Here is a 23653-nt window from a genome sequence, read left to right as displayed (position 1 = left end):
ACCCATAGTCCAATGGGAAGGTTGAACGTTTTAATGGACTTCTCAAAGAAAACGTACAGCTGTCATTGGTTGCATTTATGTGATTCATGTGGAATGGTGGAAGCATACAGGGCTACCGAACATTCACGGGTAAATCCCATTTTGAATTTTGTGGTAGGAAGGTGGCAGGTTGCAACACACCAGGGGGGCTGTCTAAAGAGTCATTGGCACCACATTGGAATCAAGAAAAGTATAAAATAATTCGCAATAAAAGGTATTTAGTGAAAACAACCAAACCATTTAAGACTAAGGTGGAAGATATATTAAGGACTGATTTTCTGTTTTAAATTGCTAAAGGTCTCATCACAATTGGCATATTCAGGTAAATTTAAGTATACCAATAATGGTAAAGCATGGTTTCTTGATGGGTTCAAGGGGTTAAAAGGAGTGAGGCTAGGACAACAAAACCTATAGTTCTAATATCCTACAAAACCAACTTGATTAAACACGTGTGAACTGTCTGAAAAATGATGAGTGTAGGCTTAATGAAAGAAGTCGAAGGAATTCAGCCAATGATTGCAGATGCAGTACAAATGCCCTTCTAGAATGAAACACATGCATGTGTTTAATGGTACTTATTTTGAGATGTGTGATTTTAGTTCACTTTAATTTCTTTGTTTCCCCTCATGTTCCTTACAGCGCTGGTGCTTCAGTGAAAACGCTGACGGCAGGGGTCTGAATTCCCAGTCGGTCAGGCCTGCCGGGAGTTCCGTGCCCCTACCAGCAGACTCTTAGTTTAACCGTCCGGAAAGCGTGCCAGTACTTTGCTACTGGCACCCTTATTTCCAGACCGCCAAACTTGTAATGAGGCCCAATGTCATGTCTTTGGCGCTGCTTTATAACCAAGGCAAAGTGGAATACTGGTTATGCGATTTGTGTTGTAGAATGAAAGGAAACATGACGAACTCCTGAACTGTTCAATGTGAGGTCGAGATCAGGGCGGTCCTTTGTTTCCCACCTGCTCTTGTAAAAGGCGCCTTCAGGAGAAATCTTTGTGGGCGGTTTTGAAACACAGAAATGTCCCTTTCATGCATGTTGTGCAGCGCCTTGATTCTCTGGTCACGTTACTAGCGCACAAAATAGACCGCGAAAGCTTCAACTCATAGTTGTGAAATTACCCCAACATAAAGTTTAACTGTTCATAGAAATACGGAATTGTTCTTGCAGGGAGTTTTGGACTCCTACTTGGTCATTGATTCTGCCCTCTGGCCTCTGATCGGAAGTGCAGCTTTCCAGTGCCTCGAAGCTCAGCATCTTACTGGAGATCAGACTTTGAGTGCTTCCTGGATGCAGCTGAGGCGTGAACGAATTTTGAAATGCAATCCCGCATGCCATGTAATATGTCCCCTTTCCACAAAAAAAATGTATTTAACGTCACTGTAATTGGAGACTAGTAGCTGGTCTGATATTTTATTGTGGAATTGTGCTCTTACCGGTGCTGTTACCAGTCTTGTCTGCAGCCACTGCGTGATGGACGTTTGAGTGTGTAAGAACTGCATGTGCGCATGCGCGGTAAAGTGTAACTCCATGATTTATGGCATGTCGGCAACCACGAGGCATTGATAAAAAATCCCGCTCGTCAAGAGCAGCACTGGGTTCCTCCAAGGGAGACCGTCTGTATGTGGAGCCACATATGCGATCATGGCAACTGGCGGGAAAGACCACACGAGAGGAAACTCCTTTAGTTTTGATGTCCTAGACTTTTATTCAACTGTACCCTCTGTACACTTCCAGTTTTGTAAAGCCTGTTAAACCTATATTGCTTTTCTGCGGTCTTTCTGTTTTGACTACCAGCCTTTATTCCCTTTTGTGTGTTCATGTCAAGAGCATCCGTGTATATTCATGGTGCATGTTAATTCCTTTCTCTTTTTCTCTTTCTAAAGTCTGTCACTCGGATTGGCTCCACCTCATTGTTTATAAAGGCATCTTTTCCGTTCAGCTAAGTGCTTCTAAAACTGTTGGGCATTGCTCTTCCTCCCTCTTTCCTCTCCTGTCGTGCCTTGGCGTGGCCACCCCACTCCCTTTGTTTGTGTAACCTTTATTCCGTAGCTGGTCTGTGCAGCAGAAATGCAGTACGGGTGTTCCTGTAGCATTTTGTTTTTACTGTGATACAGGATGTGGTAAATTTTTAACCGAGATTTCATTGTGTTTTTTTGTACTCTGAAACACACTGAGGAATTTATCTGTTCTGTCCACTTCTGTAAAAAATATTCTGTTCCACAATAAAAATAAGCGTAGCGGTTTTGTGTTTGACTTAGGCCTGGAGTCCTTGATGCGACGGCCATTGCATGTATGTCCTTGTGTCCCACTGCAGCCTTACCATTCTGAGGTACCTTAACGACTGGTATGATGGGCGGACGGTTATGGAGGGGGGCGGACGGTGCTGTATGCTTCCGGTTCAAAGCGGCAGTGCAACTTTTCTGATCAAGAAAACTCATTTGTGCTCTGAACCTCCCTCCCAGGCTCGGAGAGCGAACAAGTTTCCCACAAAACAAACGTGGCCATCATGAGCATTGAAAGGGAGCACCGCCAAAAAAGAGCCCCCTTCGACTTTCCTTGCAGGCAGGGTCAGACAGGGGCATAAAATATGTCCTGGTACCAGTGAAAAAGATGCCCACAATCACACATTACAATTCATTAATATCTAGAACTCTTGAGTACTATTAGAAGGGGTGTTTATGAAAATATGTTGCATATAATGCATTTGAAACCTATTTGCTTACTACACTAGTTTTAACCGGTTACTCATTTATGAAACTGGCCCACTCTGGCCAAAAAGTGTCCCATTCTCTTAAATAAAAAATAAAATGGGCCTGTCCTCGAATTCTGGGCTGGCTTTCAGGCCATTGCCCTACAGACCAGTCTGAGCCTGCTTACAGGTGACTGGCAGTTATGCTGCAATGTGAGGAATAGACGCAACAAAGGGGTAAAAGGAAGCATTGTTGCTGGATGTCCGGTAAGTGAAAAAAACATGGGAGGAAAGACCACCCATGGGGCTTCTCGGAACTGTGGTGCAAAATCTGCGATTATTGCCTGCATTCTCCGCAACGTGTTCTGTTACTAGCTGTGATGGGGGGAGAGCAGATTTTCTGGTGCTTTACGCTCCTGTCTCGTTAATGCCAAAACCAAATTACTTGATTTCCAACGCAAAAGCATGCACCAGCAGGGAGGCTTCCTTAAATTACATACTCGGCCTAAAAGAAATGCACTCGCCACACAATGACAGTGACAACATATTACAGGTGCTTTCTATAAAATGGTGCATGTAACCATAAACGCACTTCATATTTGGTGCAAGGCTGCCACCTGAAGGCCTGCAATGCACAGTGAGACTTTTATTTGCCACGTACTGCAAACAGAATGCCATCAAACAATGTTTACCATTTTGCTTGGTCACCATACCCAGGAGCAAGCAGAACCTTTTTTTAAAATATATTGTTACCAGTTTTTGGCAGCTAAACTTTAAAGCGATAATATGGAATCATTGAGATAAACAATATTATGCAGCCACATTGTCATTTCATGGACTAAACACACACTCATTCTAAAGGACCTACTCAGGACTTCATCTTTTAATAGAAATATATTCCCGTGAAATCGACACTTCCAGGTCGGAGCATTCAATTTTCACATCTTGGTTACTGATCGGATGGAACAAAAATATTTTTGTAGGACACCCAGCAATGATATCTAGAGCTTCAAGTCGGCTGAGGATTTTCTCAAACTACTTGAAAAACATACATTTCCCCATGACCTTTCCTGCAGGACATTATTGAGACTCAACAACTGCAATTTTTCAAAGGCTTTGAGAAACTGGCTTCACTTTGTGTAAAGCAATGCTAGCCAATATAACCCTCACAGTTGACCCTACTCCAAGGCAACTGCAGAACAAAAGAACACGGTCAGAGAAAAACGTCCATCCTGAATGCTGTAGCCAGACCGAGAGATGCACGTCCACTCTGCAAAAAGGGCAATTCATAAGCATAACAGTCCCCCCCCCCCCATAAAAGGATGCAGGTGGCTGAAATTATACAAAGGGAAGCATTTCAAATAATCCAAAGAAGTACCCCTTTTTGTGTAAGTATGTTAAGCCTTAACATACTTCTTCCTGGCCCGCAGTAGTTCTTGGATATTTTCAACTTTGGATGAGAGGAAACACTTGCAATAAGAACAGACCTTTTATGGAGTCCTCTTCCAATAAAACATATGATGTCCAGTGGATTTCTTTCCTTGAAGTGACTGCATTGTTGGCTGTCCTTGGCCACCTGTACACCAGAGGATGCTCGCCCGGAACTCGCAGAGACCTTTACTCCACTTTTGAGAGATTCAATTTTAGTGAACGGGGAAGTTTACTTCCCTCTCACCCAATCTATGATACACCTGCTAATTAAAAAAAAGAATAGTGCTTGCTACTTCTCAAATACCACCCAGTAGCAGGTATACCATGGTCCTCTAAGAATCTGGTTGAAAAAGTGTTTACTTCACAGTACCAAGCATTCGATGAAAATGAGAACATGTATCAATCGCTTTTCTGTCTCAATTTTGGGACTGAACAGCATTAAAGGGATTTTGATGAACGCTTCTCACAGGTTGCTGCGGAGGGGCGAGGGGGGGCACTATGAATAGGAATGGTGTGTGTTTGGTTGATGGGGGACGGGAACAATGCCTGGTAGCTTTGCATCTGTCACTCCTCTTCTGCACTCAACACTGGGTCACAAGCTCCGGGTATCTCAGTCCCGCTCTGTGCACAGGGGTTGGATGCAGCCTTGTAGTGGTTTTGATCCTTTCTGACCGATCGCGGACACAACATGAAATCGGAATAATCGCGTGTCCTCCTTGGTTCTGGTGATTTGAAAAGTACCACCAGGGACATCATTGGCCGCTTTTTTAACATTTACACCCCCCTACTTGACTTCATGTTGTGAGAACTGTTACCGCTCCTATGCAAACGGCCTGCAAATAGAGCAGTGTGTCCGTGAGGATGGATGGGAAGCAGTGGACCGAGGTTCCGCTGCGCGGACCTCTTTCTGATAAATCTTTAGAATGCCATGTCCCTCACTGTTACGGTTAAAATGGTTGGTCTGGGGTGCAGATCTTCGAATCAAGCCTCAGGCAAGTGCCTGCTTTAGACCCCCGCCAGCTCCTTCTTTAGCAAAGAAAGCACTGGCCCAGTGATCATGCCAGGGTGATGGGATTGCTTATTAATTTCACACTGCATTATGCTTGTACCCAGAAGGGCCACTTTCCTGGTTCAACAGCTTGAGGCTGTACAAAATGGAGCACTCCCTCTAGTGTGCGGGTTACCAAAAAAGAGCAGTTTCCATCCTGCCGGTCTCTTCACTGCCTCCGGTGCATGAGTGAATTGTAGTGTAGCTGGTCAGATAGCACAGTGAGCTAAGCACTCACCCCTGATATCAGCGCAGGCTGCTGTGCCGATTCGAATCCCGGCAGGGCCAACTCTGCTCTTCATCCTTTCGAGGTCTATAAAGAGTTCCACTCGGTGGGATAATAATGTCTTCTGTGATTTCAGCGCTCTGACCTATGGGTGTGTGTAGCGCTATATAAGAAATCCATTATTATTACACGGCCATGGCTTTAAATTTATTGATGGGCAAGCCACACAACCAAAAGGCACCTCCACACGCCCCCTCCCGCTCCCTTACCTGGCAGCTTTGATCCGCGAACACTTAACATTCCACCATAAAAATGCAAAGCCCGAGGGGACTAGAGATTTGCATTGCAGAGGCTGCCCCTATGAAATGTCATCCTATTCAAATCAAAGAAGAACTCAATTTACGACTTTGCAAGGCACCAAAAGCATTCCTTTTCGGCAATTGTTTTTCCACAGTAGACATTCTTTGCCCTAACCCTAGCCCTCTACTTCACGCCCAAAATATACAGACCAATTATGCTACTCGCACATAGTCATTTGAATGCCCTTCTTACAGACATCAAATATCGGAATGTTACTCCTCTGCATCTAGCCTGCATACCACCAACCTTGGTAGTGCAGCCCTTCACCACAGGCACAGCAGGCTCCCATCTGGACACCAATGCCTCTGTGCCCTGGACATGGAACGCCTAGAAACCGGCCTGGGTACTTCTGGACCCCACACGTCTCCACAGCAGCAAAGCTATTGTGCATGTTCACCTTCGCCATTAACCTAACCAACAACCTTGTTTCTGATTGGGCAGCAGAGTTCCTGGAGACCAGGCAGATGACAACGGTGCGTGGCATAAATCCGTTACCTAAGAGAACCTGACCTTCTCCAGCATGGGGTCTGGCATGGATTCACATGCTCATGAATATTCCCCGTCGTCAGGCTGGGAATCCTCGGTAAAGAAAAAACCAGTATCAGTTTCGTTTCTGATCTGTCTTTCGTATTAGTAACCAATCACTGATCTCTGCGTCATACTGACCACAGCCAATGACTGCCCTCTACCTAAGCCCCGCCTCTGGCAGCCATCTTCAGATTTTTACCGCACGTTCAAGTGTTGGGATCCTCGTGCTATTGCTCTCGAGCGTTAGTGCTATTTTTTCACGTTTTTTCTCAAAAACTTCGATTTTTTTCGGTCAAAAAGAGCCTCAAGCTCCACCGATTCTTCATCCGATCAACGGGGACCCGTGTCGGATTCGTCTACGCCCCTCAAGGGTGAAGATTTCGTCGAGATACGCTTTTGGAGGACTCCAGAAGCTTCTCAGGCCCATCTCGGACATGGCCCAGGAGAAGGGAAGCTCGACGCCCGGAAAGCTGTTCAGGGTCTGCCCTGGATGCCAGCTTCAGAATGTCTTTAAGGAGGACGAACACTCCTTTTGTCTTTACTGCCTACTTGAGGACAAGACGCACGTGGAGAAGGACTGTGCGTTTTGCAGCAATATGTCGGAGCAGACCATGAAGGACCGCCATCAACGTCTCGCCAACTGGCTGGAAGGGAAGAGCCCGTCCGGCGAGAAGAAGAGGAAGAAATCTGAGCGGTCTTCTAAGACCTTTGAGGACGCCCCGGCGACGGGGGTCCAACACAAGGCCAAGCACCGCGAGTCCGCTGGCACCGGGAGCGCCGAACGGTCGGGCTCTACGGGCGCCAGGCAGGGCGCATCCTCCCCGGCACCATCAACCACGAGCCAACGCTCTGGTTCGGGTAAGAGGAAGGCCGAGCACCCGGCGAAGCTCCTGGAGAGGCCCCGGTCGAGCTCGAAGGCCCCATCGGAGGGAGAGCGAGACAGTGTCCCCCCCCACCCGCCCAAGGAGAAGGCGGTGAGCGCACCTAAGGTGGTGAAAGCCTTAATCCATCCGGCCAAGGCCTCTATCGAGACAGTCGCGGCGGCCCTGGCTCAGCCTGTGGAGGCTACACCAGTGGTGGCGACCTCGGGGCTCAGAGTCTCCCTGCCACCGCAGAGGGAGTCCTCTTTTATGCCCATCGACAGGACCCCCGTGAAACCTCCGACGGAGAAGAAAAAGGGGGGCAGGAGGTCGTCGTGCATTCGGATCCCGACGTAGGAGACGACGATATCGTTGAGGGTGCCGACGGGGCCCCTGACCGCCCGTCGGACTCCCCTCAACCAGCGCCGCAAGACAACTCGGCGGCCATTTTGTTGGCTATACAGTCCTTATGCTCGGAGATAAGGACGAGACTGCCGTTACCACCAGCGGAGGAACCACTCCCGACGGGGGACCCGGAGCCAGGCCCTTCTGGGAGCCCTCCCCCTAAGAGAAGAAGGATTCACCCTCCACCTCCTTTTCAGCCATCGCGCCCTGTTCAGCCCTCCTCCCCGTCCACGACTCGTGGGGATGATACAGGGACTGACACGGCCGCGACGGGTACGGACGACGAGGTTTACGACGAGGATCTGCCGTCGTCACCTCCCACCCGGGCTTCCCCGCCCGACGAGATTGGATCGTTTCACTCCATGATCGCCAGGGCATCCGAGCTCTTCCAGCTCTGCCCGGAGGAGAAGGAAGGTTTCCTTTATCAACGGTGCGAGGCCAAGAGGAAGACGGTCCTCTCCGTGCCTCTACTGGACGATATTTCGGATGAGGGCCTCGCCCTCCTCAAGAACCCATCCACGACGCCGGCTAGAAGGGATTGGTACGAGAAGAAGTACCGGGTCCCGGACGCGGCCCCCTTGTGCCTCCGGGCACAGCCGACCCCGGACTCCGTCGTCTCCGCGGCGGCCAGGAAGACTTCCCCGCCGGACGGCGAGGGAAAGAAATTGGATACGATGGGACGCAGGGTCATCTCGTCTGCAGCGACGACGATTAAGGCGGCCACCGCCTTGGCTATCGTAGCCCGCTACGACAGGGAGCTGTGGTACAAACTGGCCCCCCTGCTGGACTTCCTACCGGACGACAAGAGGGAGGATGCCCTAGAGATCTTGCAGGAAGGTGAGGTGGCGTCAGACCACGCCATTACGATTACGCCGACACTGGATTTCGCCAGTTGGGCAACGGCGTGTGCCTTAGGCGGCGTGGATGGCTCAAGGCTACTGACTTCCGTCAATGTCATGATCTCTGCTTCCAAAAGGTCAGGGTTTTCCCAACTCCCTTGGAAGCAGATCCATAACCCAGGTTCCGAGTGCCAACCAGTCCCAATTGGGACCTTTGGACCCAGTCCTGGCGCCAGTGGCACCAGGCTCATAAATATGCCCAGTCCCAGCGCTGGAAGCGCCGGGCTCATAATGCTTGGGTGGACTTACCTGCAGCAGACCATGCTGCTTACTTGCCTGCCAGTTGAGCCTCTGATCCTCTTCTGTTTGGGACTACTTTTCCTGTTGGGTGGGGCAGGAGCCACTCCCTAGATTCAGAATACTGGAACTCTTCTGGAAAGCAGGAACTATTTTCTTACCTAGGCATGGCTGTGGAAGGAGACATCTAAGCACTACAGGAGGCTATTTAAACCACACCCGATGGATGAATCTTGCTTTGCGTTATTCTGCATCCTCTGCAGCAGAATGCTCATCGTGTCTTCTGCATCTGATCCTGGGCCTAAGGAAAAAGGCTTACCATCCTGAATCCAGTCTTCAGCAACACCTATAAAGACAAGAAAGAACAGGTTAGCATTACGGTCTTCAGTGACAGCTCTTCACTTACCTGGTCCATCGGCTGTCACCAACGCCTCGCGCTGCATTCCGGCATCTGAAAGACAAAGGCTTACCTACTCTTCGTGCGCTCCGGAGGTCTTCACACTGCATTCCGGCATCTGAAAGACAAAAGCTTACCAACTCTTCGCACGCTCCGGAGGCCTTCGGCGCTGCATCCCGCATCTGAAAGACAAAACAAGGTGCGTTTAAAGACATTGGGGAACTTTAATACTCACGTGCCATTACTCCTTTCCACATCTAACCCAGTGGGTATTCCGGCACCCTGCAGCCGCTCCGAACTTGTACCTGCAAAATAAAAAGACAGTTAGAGCGCATCGTGAAGCAGGCAACAAGCGCTTACTTACGTGCTTCCAGGCGCTTCTATTCATCACACGGGCTCCATCTTCAACTCACTTCAGCCCGTCATCCGCCATCGCCGGAACCCTGCAAAACAAGAAACATCATTACTAAAGACTTTAAAGACATTAGAATTACTCGAAACTTACCGTTCGTGCAGTAAACGACGGACAGCAGTCCTCTGAAGTCAAGAGGCCTGCTCCCCTTATCCAGTGAAGAAACTGGTTACAGCACCCTGCCCCGAGGCAGATGGAGAGCACGGCGTTCACTTACCTAAGGTGAGAGCGTTAACCTTTGGGGTTCTACAGGAGAAGAGAAAGGGAAGGAGAGAGAGACATTCAATAACCCAGTTCCTTAATCCCATATTTTCTATCTGCAGACATCTTACCCTTCGAGTCAGACATACAGTGCACAGAGGTCCAGCCCAAAGAGCCAGCCGTGTGTTACACATCACCTTTGAAGATACGGTATACGCCCAGTCAAGACCGGCGCCTCTACGGGAATCAGGTGAGCGTTACAGTCCAGACGTGCAGACCAGAGTCTTGGACATGCCGTTCGATGGAAACAACCTGTTTGGGAAAACAGTGGACGATTCCCTTCCAGCCATCAAAGCAGACACGGAGACGGTCCGGGCTCTTGGGGTTCTCCAGCAACGGCGGCCGCCCTTTCGGAGCGGCGGAGGCAAGGGTGCCTCCAAAGGTTCCGGCAGCGGATTTTCCACCTACCGTCAAGCGGCCCGTTCGTCGTCGCAGGAAGCATACAGGGGACGAGGCAAGTCAGGCGGACCCCGCCGTCGTCGCCAAGGAGGTCAAGGCGGCAAAGCCTCATCGAAGCAGGACTGAACCGGCCGTGGGGTCGGGCCCCCACCGAAGCACCCCGGTGGGAGGCCGGCTGGCGAGCTTCGTCAGCGTGTGGGAGTCCATCTCCACCGACCGTTGGGCGCTGGACGCCCTAGCCCAGGGTCACGCGCTCGAGTTTCAAAGAAGGTGCCCGCACGTCCCCCCTGTGGCCAGGAAAGAACTTCACGTCCCTCAACTTCTCTTGGAGGTAAAGGCGATGCTCAGGAAGGGCTCCATCAAGCTCGTCCCAAAGACGCTTCGGGGCTCCGGAGTTTACTCAAGATACTTCCTTGTGAAGAAGACGGGAGGATGGCGTCCCATCCTGGACCTACGACGACTGAACAAATTCATCAAGGCACAGAAGTTCCGGATGGTCACCCTCCAACACGTCCTGGGTCAGCTGGAGGAGGGCGATTTCCTGTCGTTGTTGGATTTGGAGGATGCCTACTTCCATATTCCCATCCTAAAGGGAAACCGAAAGTTTCTCAGGTTCGTGGTCCAAGGGCGTCACTATATCCGTTCAGAGCCCTTCCCTTCGGACTAAGGTCGGCACCCAGGGTGTTCACCAAGTGCCTCGCACCGGTGACGGCGCAGCCGCGCCGAGAGGGGATCCACGTCTACCCCTACCTGGACGACTGGCTCATCCGAGCCAAGACGAGGGAGCTCGCCGTGGAGCACACGGCAAGGACCGTCCAACTTCTCACGGTCCTGGGATTCTCCGTAAACTACGCCAAGTCCCACCTGGTGCCCGCGCAAGACGCACTGTTTCTGGGAGCGAAGCTCGACACAGTGTCGCTTCTGGCCTCCCCGTCGGAGGAAAGGACGAGGGCCATTCTGGGCAAGGTGCAGCAGATGCTGGTTGCGGACGCGGCCAGAGTGAGGTCCATCAATTCCCTCCTCGGAATGATGTCTTCTTGCATTTACCTCATCCCCCTGTGCAGGCTCCGGATGCGCCCGTTGCAGGAGTTCCTGGACGCGCGCTGGATAGAGACGACGGGCAGCTTCGAGGATAGGATCACACTCGACGAGAGTTTCCGACGAGCGATCCGGTGGTGGGGCACCCGCGCACATCTGACGGCGGGCATGGACTTCCAGACCCCCGGCCACCAGGAGACAGTGACCACGGATGCCTCCCTGGAAGGGTGGGGCGCGCACACCGAGAATCTGCACGCGAGAGGCCTTTGGCTCCCGACGGAGAAGGCCCTCCATATCAACGTCCTGGAGCTCCGTGCAGTGTTTTGGGCCCTCAGGTCCTTCCTTCCGTCCCTCGAGGGCAAGGTGGTGAGGATCTTCAACGACAACACCACCACCATGTTCTACATCAGGAAACGGGCGGAACCAGGTCCCCAGCCCTGTCCAGGGAGGCGCAGGATCTGTGGCATTGGGCCGTCGCCCAAAGGATGTTTCTGGTGCCGTTTCATCTGGCAGGAATAAAAAACACCATCGCCGACTCACTCAGCAGGGAGCTGCGCTCGTGCCACGAGTGGGAACTACGACAGGATCTAGTGGACCGCCTCTTCCGACGGTGGGGCACACCCCAGATCGATCTGTTCGCGACGACGGCGAACTCCAAGTGCCGGAGGTTCGCCAGCAGGTTTCCCCAGCCGAGGAGCATGGGCGATGCTTTCTCGTTCCCCTGGGTCGTTCAGCTGGGAGGGCCTGTTCCTATACGCGTTCCCTCCATTGCCATTGCTGATCCGGCTCATCAACCAGATCAAGAGGTCCTGGTGCAGGATGATCCTCGTCGCACCTGCGTGGCAGAGGCAGATATGGTTCCCGGATCTTCTGGATTTGTCAGCGTCCCCGTCAATCAAGCTGCCAGTGGACGCGGATCTGCTCTCCAGGGAAGGAGGCGCCATCCTCCATCACGACCCGAAGTCGCTGAACTTGCAGGCCTGGCTCCTGCAGCGTTAGAGTTTGGAGGATACGACATACCGGCCGACTGCAGAGAGGTTCTTGCAAAGGCCAGGGTGTCCTCAACTCTTAAATGCTACGGACACAAATGGAAGAGGTTCTCTGTCTGGTGCCACGCACAGAAGATTAACCCTCTGCGGATTACGGCTCCCCAAGTACTGCCGTACCTACTGATGCTGGCCAAAGCTGGACTGGCGCACGCGTCCATCAAGTTTCATCTTGCTGCGATCTCCCGATACACCAGAACCATGGGGCGGGCGTCCTTGTGGTCTCATCGTCTGGTGAAAGAGTTCATGAAGGGACTGTTCAGATGGTTCCCGCCGGTGAAGGCTCCGGCCCCGGCGTGGGAGCTCAACGTGGTGCTGACCAAGCTCATGGGACCTCCGTTCGAGCCTCTGCACTCGGCCCCGTTGAAGTTCTTGTCGTGGAAAACAGCGTTTCTTGTGGCCATCACCTCGCACGACGGGTGGGAGAGATCCAGGCCCTTTCCTGCAAGGCCCCGTACTTGACTTTTCACGACACGAGGGTAGTGCTCAGGACGCACCCCTCCTTCATGCCCAAGGTGCCGTCGGACTTCCACCTCAACGAACCCTTGGTGTTGCCTGTTTTCTTCCCGTCGCCTTCGTCGCCGGCTGAGAGGACTCTGCACTCGCTGGATGTGGCTAGAGCGATGAAGTTCTACGTGGACCGCACGAAGGGTTTTCGGAAGACGTCACAACTCTTTGTGAACTTTGGACCTGTCAATCAGGGGAAGGCTCTCTCGAAGGCTTCCATTTCCAGATGGCTCTCCGGCTGTATCATGTACTGTCATCGGTTGGCAAACCGACCCCTGCCTGGCCGTCCAAGCCCATTCCACCAGAGCGATCGCAGCTACCACGGTGTTCCTATCTGGTGTGCCCTTGCTGGACATCTGCAGGGCTGCTACGTGGAGGTCGACGCACACCTTCACGAAATTCTACTGCGTCGATCGGGATTCCAGGGAGGAGTCCAGGGTCGGCCAAGCAGTGCTGCGCAACCTGTTCGCCTAAGGTGAGCCTGGTGAGGAGGTAAGATTTGCTTAATGTTGAGTTTGATGTAATGCTTAATGTTGAGCCTTTGCCACCTCCCGTGGTTGCGCATGCGTGTACTGCTATGTATTCTTTATTCATGAGCATGTGAATCCATGCCAGACCCCATGCTGGAGAAGGAACAAGTTACTTACCTGTAACTGTTGTTCTCCAGCATGGGTCTGGCATGGATTCACATGCGAACCCTCCCGCCTACCCCTCTGCGGCTCTTCACTTGGTCATACTGCCACTTTACGTGCTACCAAATCTGAGGATGGCTGCCGGAGGCGGGGCTTAGGTAGAGGGCAGTCATTGGCTGTGGTCAGTATGACGCAGAGATCAGTGATTGGTTACTACTACGAAAGACAGATCAGAAACGAAACTGATACTTTACCGAGGATTCCCAGCCTGACGACGGGGAATATTCATGAGCATGTGAATCCATGCCAGACCCATGCTGGAGAACAACAGTTACAGGTAAGTAACTTGTTCCTTTTGCTCCTCTAAAAGGGCTCAAGTTGTCTGCAATTTATTGCGCCGAGATGTGTTTATATGTCCTGAGCGCTATCCATTCCATGAACCTACATTTAAAGCCCCATGGTCTTGCTTTATCAATGCTATGCCAGTGGAACTATGCAGTGCCTTGATTGGAGGAGGACGGATTATGGTGCAATGATTTCTGGGAAATTCCCCATGTGAGGGCTTGCCACTCCTCGCATTAGATGAAACTAAAGTGATAAGCGCTCCCTGTAGCTCTATGGGACGTGCATAGCAAAGGCTTGCCTGTGCAGTGTTTGCATTTCTGCTTTGTAGTGTGTACTTTGAGGCGTGCCAATAGGGCCATTTTAGAGGGGGAGTGGAGGGACGACGCATACACCAGAGCACTGGATGCCATCAACTTCCTGCCGGAACAGGACCCTTGCAGCCAGATACGTGTCAGTAAGAATTCTATAAGGGAATACACTAAGCACCTTTAAGAGTAGATGTAGGCGTGTCAATATTATGTATATATTTTTTGGCAGCCGTTGAGGAATCTGTGAGAAAGAAATTACCGCTACTACTGTAGTCGCGACCCACCGACCCCCTCCCCAAGTCGTACTTCAACTCGCATGTATTATTCCTGAAAATAATGACAATAAGCAATATCACACTTGTGTTATAAGTCTCGTAACAAATGACAATCGTCTCGCACCCTGGAAGCGAGTATCCATGTAAAGGCCCCCCCGCCCATCTATCCACCAGGTACAGACCTGTTTTGCTTGCTGCTAATTGAAATGCAATTCTGTTTCTTTCACCACCCCTCCCCCAGCGCCCCTCCTCCCCACAGCAGGCACATCCAACTTGTGCCTCCACAGATGACCCACTTCTGGCCCTCGCAGTTCCTGGGCTAGCCTTCACTTTGCCAAGCTTTCTTTGCCCACATTGCCCCTTACTGCTGGCATCTCCTGCCCTCTGAGAGCAAGAGCATCCCTACAGTCCTGGCCTGCAAGACATAGCCTCCCTCTGTGGAGGGATCATGTGAATTCTCACTTGGCATCAGCCTCTCAGTGTCTTCCAGCCGGTACACAACTCTATGTAATTATATATTATCACTATTTTGTTGGTCTGTACAGTCTCATCCCATGTTCCTCTTTCCCCATCGCCACCACCAGGTTTATGTGTCGACTTATAGCTGTTATTTTGGTAAAGCCCCCACTGGAGGGGAATGCTCCCATTTCTGCTGTTCACCTGATGCACCGTGTTTCTAATAAGCTTGATTTCCTATTTTTCAAACATGAAAAATACAAATTGAATTCACTGGTTTGTAAGGGCCGGTGCGCATTTTCCAGAATACCCAATCCAGTGTGTGTAATGGGCTCCTTGGAGACTGAGCATTCTCAACATAAGGCACAAGCCTCTGGAATTCTGTTCTATTAGTGAGGCAGGAATGTGCATTTCATGTGGCCTATGTGTTGGTGTTAGCGGGTTGGTTTGGTCCCTCCTTATTTGGCAAAGCCATACTCTAGGCTGTTGCTTGTTTTGGTCACCGATTTGCTCTGTTTGGTGCCGCTTGAATGGGTCTGTTGACTAAAATATAGCATCTAATTTGTTCTTTTTATCTTTGTTCTAGTCGGACTTGTTGCAGTGCCTCCAGTACCAGTTTTACCAGGTGAGCAACCAATGTTTTCTGTTGCATACGGATAGAAAGTTTGCTATTTCTGGCTCCGAGTACAGCGCACCCCTACCATGTTCCTTAAATATGCAGAAGAAACGGGCCCTAAGCCATAGAGTGCCATGCTCTGCCTGCCTTCTGGGTGGGGGGGGGGCAGTGGGGAGAATAAGGCGGGTTAGTGAGGCCATGAGACTTGCTATATTGCTGGACACTCATTTTAAGGCATTTCAACATGTTTTGCAATCCACACATACATGTCTTAGTCAGCCAAACTGCCTGTGGCCCCTCGGGGACTCGGGCCCTTAGAGTTGGGTCCGCAGGCTCTTTCTGCACCACTTGAGGAGTATCTCCCTATAATGCCCAAGGCTTCTCTGCTTTCTGCATATTTCCCAAGCCTTTAAAACTGTAATTGCTAGGCTCCCGCCTGAGCGGCTGTCCTGGCATATCCCACCGGTGGGCAGGGGGACACTATGGGCCATCAGCAACATGCATGACACATTTATACATATCGTCTGATCTTGTTGTTGTACTGATAGTTTTGGTGGCTGAAGAGGCTTGTGCAATTCAAGACGCCACCTGACTATACATGCAGCATGCCACACAGTACATTGGGAGTAGCTGCAATCTTATCCTGCCTCGGGGCACTGGAGGTCAGTGGAGAGGGAGCCTCTACACGGCTGCCCCCTTCCCAGGGCAGAGTGGGCTGAGTGTTAACCAACGTGTCTGAGGTAGTGGTTTCCTAAGGAGCTGGGAACCCGGAACACTGCTGCTTCTGTGTGCGCGAGCACCGGACTGCTCCCCATGAATAAGTAACCGACAAGTGATTGGCAGGCGGAAGATTTTTCTGTTACAAAAGTACGTTCAATGGGGCCTTGCTCACCAAATGTGTATAATATAATGTTAGAATTGCTCAACACGAGGGCGTGGACCCAGCGTTTGGCCTTGCAGGTGGCAAACTTGGCATGATGTTGTTTGGGTGACGAGTGGTACCGACCCGTGTCATTTTAGATTCCAGGTACCTGTCTGCTCCCCGAGGTGATCCAGCAGGACCTGGGCAAGATCTGCGTGGTGATCGACCTGGACGAGACCCTCGTCCACAGCTCCTTCAAGGTGACTATCGCCCTTTGACTGCTCGCGTTTAGGGTCGCTGATCGCAGGGAGGGGCGCTTCCTTTTCTTTTTGGATCTGTTATGGGTGAGAAGCAGGACTAATCTGTATGCCGGAACTGACCGTGCCAACGAGTGACTGGTTGTAGAAAACGCGAGTGGAAACGTGAAGTCTCGATCGATAGTAACTGCTCTGTGGCTAGAGGGACCTCATTTAACAAGTAAAAAACCTAGAGTGGGCAACTAACATAAAAGTAGGACTAACTCAAAGGCACTGCACTTCAGTAGCGGTTGGAGGAGAAGGTTTGTATTTACTGGTGGAATCGACACATATTATAATTCATTTATCACAAACTACCACTGTCTTAATTTGTAAAATGCAGCCTTTCTTCTGTGTGTGATTGTGCATTCCTGCCTGCCAACCATGAAGACATACTACCAAAAACAGGGACCACTGCATTTTCCAGTGGAAAAATAACCATGAGAAAGGGGGACAGAGAACCCTATTCCCTGGGACGTCTGGTCACCCCATCTGTGGCACCGGTAGGACACACTGCAATGTAAGATTGGGTGTTTTGGAAAATCAAGATATTAATAAAATGAATAAACGGGCATCATGGTCTGAAAGTGGGAAGAACCCTGAGCACCACACGCGCCCCCCCTCTAACCCTATGAGTGGAGGGCGTTTTTCTCAGTCCCGCTTTTGAGCAACTGAACTGGGCATTCACCCTGCATTACCGCCGAGGCAGTGCAGTAGCGCATGTCTGGTCGAGAGGCATGTGGACCTTTTACAATTCTAGATGGTGGGGATCAACTGCAGGGGTGTGTTCCACGGAGGGGGTTCTGTGTGATAACTGAGAAGCCAACAGGCGTGAAGCTGCAGTTTGTGGGGTCACGTGGAACTCAGTTGAAGGGTGTCCTCTCAGGGTGCTGTGTTGGGTCCCCTTGCATACTTGCTCCGCCCCTACTGCGTCGCATGGGCAGCTTTGTAGGGTTTATGGATGGGAGGCATGAGGGGATTATATGCAACTACCAGGTCCCCCCTACCCCCCCCGACCCCACAGCAAAGCCAAAAAGGAGAAAAAACACCTGGAGGAGAAAACACGGTGTCACCCTGCCGTGACATCAGAGCAGTTGGTTATGAATTACTCAATAATTCACCATTACTTTTGTTGCATAAGGCAAGGGCCCCTTAAAAATAAGCACTCAAAAATGAACTTACTGAAAACAGTTTTCCGTTTTGTAGCTTGAAAGACATGGCCTGGAAATGTCCACCTGCCACTGCTTTTACATGCTCTCACACTCCCCTTTAAGTGGCCATTGGGAGATCTAGGAAGCCTTTGCAGGGCATAAACACGTGCCACATTACAGCTGGGAATGCCATTCCTTGTGCAGATTAAACTTCCCAAACGTGCTTCTTAAACTGCACTGGGAATCGCAGGCTTGACGTTTTGTGAAGTGGGTGTTCCCCCTGTGTGTGGTGGGTGTTCAGTCGTAGTTGTGAAAGGGTTCGTTCATTAAACCTGAGGACAGCTGCGGTGGACCCTTTGGGAAGGTGTAGTGTCCTCTGTCGTCCATTTAGCACTTCACACTTGGGGAATGACTGCCAAGGCCCCTGGTCCAGGGCATGGGGTGTCATCACTTTAGTGAGAAGCAATGGGACCACCTAGGACTGCACGTCTACTCTTGGATCTACCATTGGAAGACATTGTTCAGGTTCTGTTCAGCCTCAAAATATGGGACACAAAGTAAATGAATGGTTGCTCATCCTGCCTTCGCTGCCTCATTCAGTTTTGGGGGTTTAAGGATGCCGCCCTTGCTCCCTGTGGGAAGCATCATGTGCCGACAGCGCTCCATGGCGTCGGCCAGGTCAATCGGAGGCCAAGGTCGGCATGCCATGTTGGGACTGGCAGTGGGGGCACCCATCACACTTTACAGTTTTTTCAGAATGATGGTGGGTCCACCTGCTTTAAATGTTTTTCATTCGAAAATTATCTTTTGAGACCTATACGATTGCTACCAAAATACAGCTGCGCCAGAGAAACCTCTGGCCTCACTAAGCCCCGGAAAGAAGTAGACGTTCAGTCACTGGAGAGTCTTAAACGTGACAAATGGACTTGGCCATTAATGTACCGCTACACTTCTCCTTCGGCCCCATCCGTTTGCAGACACTCTGATAACCCGTGGCGTAACAAAAATTGAGGGGGGCCCCACAAAGGTCCCCAAAGAAGCGCATGCTGCGCCCCAGACTCCCCAGGGCCACCACGCACGCTCATGGTCATTTTGCTGCGGGCGCGCACTGCACTAGGTGAAAGATGAAAGTTTTTGAGCACTCCTTGCATCTTTCACGCAGCGTAGAAACCAGGCGGCCAGCAGCAGCAGCAGCAGCACGTGGTCCTTGGTGCCGAAACATACCAGCCGCTATTGCGTGCTGTAGCATGATTATGCACATGACAATGGCAGGGATGGGGTGGCATGACAGTCAAAATTAAATAAATCATAAGACCCTGCAAACGTTTACTTCGGATCACTCGCCATGGTCTCAAGTTGGCTTGTTTCAACCCAGTCTGCATGTTGTAAATCTGTCTTTTTGGCTCTGTTTTGTAAATCGTTGGTGATTAATAAAACCCTCAGTCAGTACCTAAACCATTCAAAGAGTAAATCGCATAAAAAACAAAGTGGAATAAATAGTGGCGGGGGGGGGGGTGGGCGGCGGTAGGTATGGGGGGTCCAATTCACCGTTAAGCAGATCGGAAAAAATGACAGTAAATGTTATTACCGCCATTTTCTTTCAATTTGCCTTATTTTGGTGCATTTGTATGGTGGAGTTGGGGAACAGGGCAGACATTTCATTGTTTAAGGCACAGATCTAGCTTGAGTGCAGCAGAGGGCTGTACAGTATGGGTAGTCGACATTTTAGGTTGCCTTCTTTTAACAGTAGCGGCGTACTGTGAGGTCTGTGCATCGATATGTGTGTCCATTGGAATTAGTCCTTGGTCATGTGTTGTTGGAAGAGCCATGTCTTGAGAGATTTGCGAAAATGCAGAATTGTGGGGGCGTTCCGAGACCACACCGGGATGGAGTTATAGAAGGTGGGTGCATGACAAGAGAAGTCTTGTTTGCGGGTCCTCTTTGCGGACAGGTTGTGATTCAACCCAGTTGGTCAATTTGGAGCATGTGCCACTAGTTATGTGGAGCTTGGACACCAGGTACGTTGGTGTGCTACTCGTGACTGCTTTGTAGATGATGCATGTAGTCTTCAACAGTATCCTGGCTTGGAGTGGAAGTGAATGTAGGATGGGGGTAATTCGGTCACATTTTCATGTTCCCATTTTAAGAATGCTGCAGCCTAGTGGACTACTTTTACGGGAGCCAAGTGAGCAGCTGGGAGCCCTGTCAGGAGAGCATTTCCCTCATCAATGTGTGAGACCACAAGGGCCTGCACTATGCTCCAGAAGTCCTGCGGTAGGATGAAGGTTTTGATTTTTTGAAGGTTACAGATTCTGAGCCAGGCTAATATGCCTTCTTGGCTATGTTTTTCTGGAAGGACAGATTTCTATCAATGGTGAAAGCTACGGGTTTCGCGGAGTCCGAGTTGTGGATAAATTCATTCTAGGCGCATATCAGTGAGTCTTTGTTGGATAAGTTGTTGTTTAGCGGGTGGTCCAATGAGGACGAATTCAGTCTTGGATGAGTTGAGTTTGAGGTAGGCAGTCGACATCCAGGACTGGATGATGGTTAGGTATTTGCAGAGACAAATGATGTCCTATACGCAATTTACTCTTGTGTATAACTGAGTATCGTCTGCATGTTGGTTGATGGCTATATTGGGATCTTTGAGGAGAGTGCCCAGAGGCTCCATGTAATGGTTAACAAGGATTGGGTGAGAGGATGGATCCTTGGGGGACTCTGTGTTCTAACTGACTCCAGGTCTCCTGCAGAGTTCATCTGGACAGCCTGGTGTCTGAGATGTCGGATGTAAACCAATTAATGAAAGTGCCAGAGAATCCCATCCTGTCAGCAAGGAGGGAGAGAAGGATGCGATGGTCGACAGTGCCGATTGCAGCAGAGAGGACGAGGAGGCATGAGTCGCCATTATCCATTATTCGGAGAGCATCATCCACCACCTGGATGGTGGCTGTCTTTTTGGGGCGGAACCCTGACTAATAGTCATTTAGGAGGTGTGGTGACTGATAATGGGATGGCGGCGTGGTCAGACCAGTCGAGTGGGATAGGGTCTGCTGTACAGCGGATGATGTGAAGTTAAGTCATGGTGTTGCCTTTGTTGTGTGTGGCGCAGAGCACATTTTGCTAAGGTCCATGGAAGCGGTCAGTGCGAAAAGCATGCTTCGAGTGTGGTTGTCAGCCTGCGGTTTGGGGATGTTAAAAGTACAGAGACATTATTTGAATGTGCTAATTTGGTAGGGGAGAGTAAGTTGCAGATGTCTGCAGAGTCACTCATGTGAGGGGGTCTGTAGATGAGGTGGAAGGTGATGGATTCCATTTACAGGAACTGGCAGGCGAGTGATTCCAATGAGCTTGTCCTCGGAGAGGGGATGATGGAGCATGGCCAATCACTCCTTTGGATGATCGCCACTCTGCCTCCTGCCTTTTCTGGCTGCTCGGCATGTTAAATGCAGTAGCCTTGGGGGCAGGAGGACATCGAAAACACGTGGGGACGATGGGGTAAACCATTGAGAACAGGGCATCATGGTTGTATGAGAGGAGGTCCTTGATCTGAAGTATGAGCGAGCATCGATCAACATGTGAGTGCATGTGCATGTAGTACGTGGGTGGTGGATGGGGGCAAGGGCAATATTGATGACGTTCGCTAGGGTAGCTTGCTGGGCTGCCCGGGGCACTTGGCCATTTGAACCCTAGTGAGAGTGCGGGATGGGCTGTGTAGGGAGGAGACACATGGTGATGTCTTTTGGTGAGTAGCAGTACTAGCGATAAGTTTGTAGATGAAATGCAGGATAGCAGTCAGGCCCTTGACCCCATCGGCCATATCCAGAGGCACAAACAGGAGATTTAATTGCCTTTGTGAGACCCTTTCTGAGGACGCCGATGATGAGTACACCTAAAAAGGGCCGATTTAAGTAGGTGGCGAGTCGAGCAACTGAGTGGCAGGGCCTGGTCACGTGAGCAGCCTACTAGGTGCTGTCAGACATGTGGTGCCTGCCTCCGTTTCCCACCTTGCGATACAAAAAGCAGGTACATTAACGCCAGCATGTGTTTTCCTGCTTGCATTAATGCGATGAATTCCTATTGAATGCATCTGAAATTACAACCTGATAAAAGCCGTCCATTGTAAATGCTGCCTGCAAAGGGGTACTTTGTAGGCAGCATTTCCACTTCTGTGGTTGGAAAAAAGAGTGAAGGTGAAATGCTTATATTTTACTCTTTGCTTTTCCACCACCTACTGAAAATGAGAACAATTTCACAGAGGGGCCCGTGTGCACACAGAGGTGGTCCCTTCTGTGCAAGTAACGTGGGGATCAAACATGACCTCAAGGAGAGGTCCTGGCTGCCTGGCATACAATCCAAAAGCATTTTGGGAACATAAGAATGCCCACAGATTGTTTACATTTGACCGATCTGTCTGATGGGGATTAAGCCGGGAAGCTTTTTGTGCGCATAATGCCCACGGGCCTAAATTGCCGTGATTACATTTGTCACAACTCACTCTAACAGTAAAGGCTTATCCGATGTGTTCCATACGCACCAATGACTGAAACTTACTGTATTCCACCTAGATGCAAGGAGAAAATATTCCTGCATTTTCACACTCTTAACTGAAGCGTCATCAGCTGAGAAGTCACATGTGACTTCTGCAAACCACACTAGGAGTGTACAGGGTCGGGTACATTTGTTGCGTTTTTCTGTAGGTCACATGCTTTGCATATCCTGCCATCTAGTGGTTGCGTCTGTTATTGTAACTTGTTTTTCTTCTGGCTTTGGAAAAAGTAGGCGTTGATTATCAAGCTGCTCGAGTTGTTACAGTAAATGTATTCTGGAAAATATTTAAGTCCAAATAGAATAGTAAAACCTACACATTAAAACTCACAATTACAGAGAAGGCTGGATCCCTCTGATGTTACAGGGCTAGCTGTCCGCATGGCCATGCACGAAGAGGGCTTGCTTTTTAGGGTAGCGTTTACTTTTTGAGGAGGGAAATTGGTGTGCGCAATGTTAGATCAGGTAGTTGGTTGCCTTGCAACCTATGGATTCGAACCTCTCCATAACAATAGGTATTGTTCATGCGCGCTGCCTCGTCTCTCATACGCCTGTTTTGATTGGTCTGTTTGTTTGCTTTTCAGCCAATCAGCAATGCTGACTTCATTGTGCCTGTAGAAATAGAAGGTACAACACATCAGGTAAGGGCAGATGATTTTCTTGTTGCTGTCTTACATTTCGGTAATCTTGTATGGCCATGCATGCATATTCCTAGTGGGTGGGGACAGCATGCAGTGTTCCCTGCCAATTGGGTGTGCAGGTCTCAGAAATGCTGCCCAGCGTTTTGATTAGAACTAGTAAAGCGGACCAGAGGATTTCAACCATGCTGTCCCGTGAAGAGACGGTAAGGCACTCTCAGCAAGTCAGACAAGCAAGCCAGACCGAGAAAGGCCTCCATGCTCCACCCTACCCGTAAGTGAACCAGTCTCAAAATGAGGGCCCGAAAAAGCAGGGGAGTCTATTCCCATTTTTACCTTGAAAGGGGATCACCAAATTGCCTTGAATTTAACTGGTGCGACTGCAAATCCCAGCAAGCACCCCTGCATGGGGTAGTTCCTGTAGGCCATGCCTAGCTGGTCTCAGAAGGAGCTCTCTCCTGGTCCTTGAAGCGCAGGTGCGATGGCCGCAGAGTGGCCTTTATTAGCGAGTGGCAAGGAGTTTTTTTTTTTTTTTTAAATGCAACTTCATAGCTAGAGTGTTAGGTGGCCACCACAGGGCGACTAAAGATGCCGGCTAGCACGACAGAGGGCCAGCAAATACTTTGGAGAACCAACTTTTTGGAAGTGTCACAATGACGGTGGCCTATCATGCAGAGCTGCTTTGTTGCACTAGGTAGCAGGGATGTCATCCTATTGTCTATGCCTAGCTCCTGCCATGTGAGGAAT

The 23653-nt window shown here is 50.3% G+C and overlaps 1 protein-coding gene across 1 annotated transcript in view; it reads left to right on the top strand.

The window, feature by feature from the left end:
• CTDSP2 (CTD small phosphatase 2) overlaps positions 1-23653 on the top strand; it is a 214395-nt gene that overhangs the window by 131187 nt on the left and 59555 nt on the right. The window contains exons 3-5 of the mRNA XM_069653364.1: positions 15385-15423; positions 16435-16536; positions 22853-22909. Of these exons, the coding sequence (XP_069509465.1) occupies positions 15385-15423; positions 16435-16536; positions 22853-22909 (198 nt within the window). The remainder of the gene's footprint in view (positions 1-15384; positions 15424-16434; positions 16537-22852; positions 22910-23653) is intronic.

This window comes from Ambystoma mexicanum, chromosome 3q (assembly GCF_040938575.1).
Source record: "Ambystoma mexicanum isolate Mex_15411 chromosome 3q, UKY_AmexF1_1, whole genome shotgun sequence".
NCBI classification, from domain to species: Eukaryota; Metazoa; Chordata; class Amphibia; order Caudata; family Ambystomatidae; genus Ambystoma; species Ambystoma mexicanum.
This window is presented reverse-complemented; position numbering and strand designations above follow the sequence as displayed.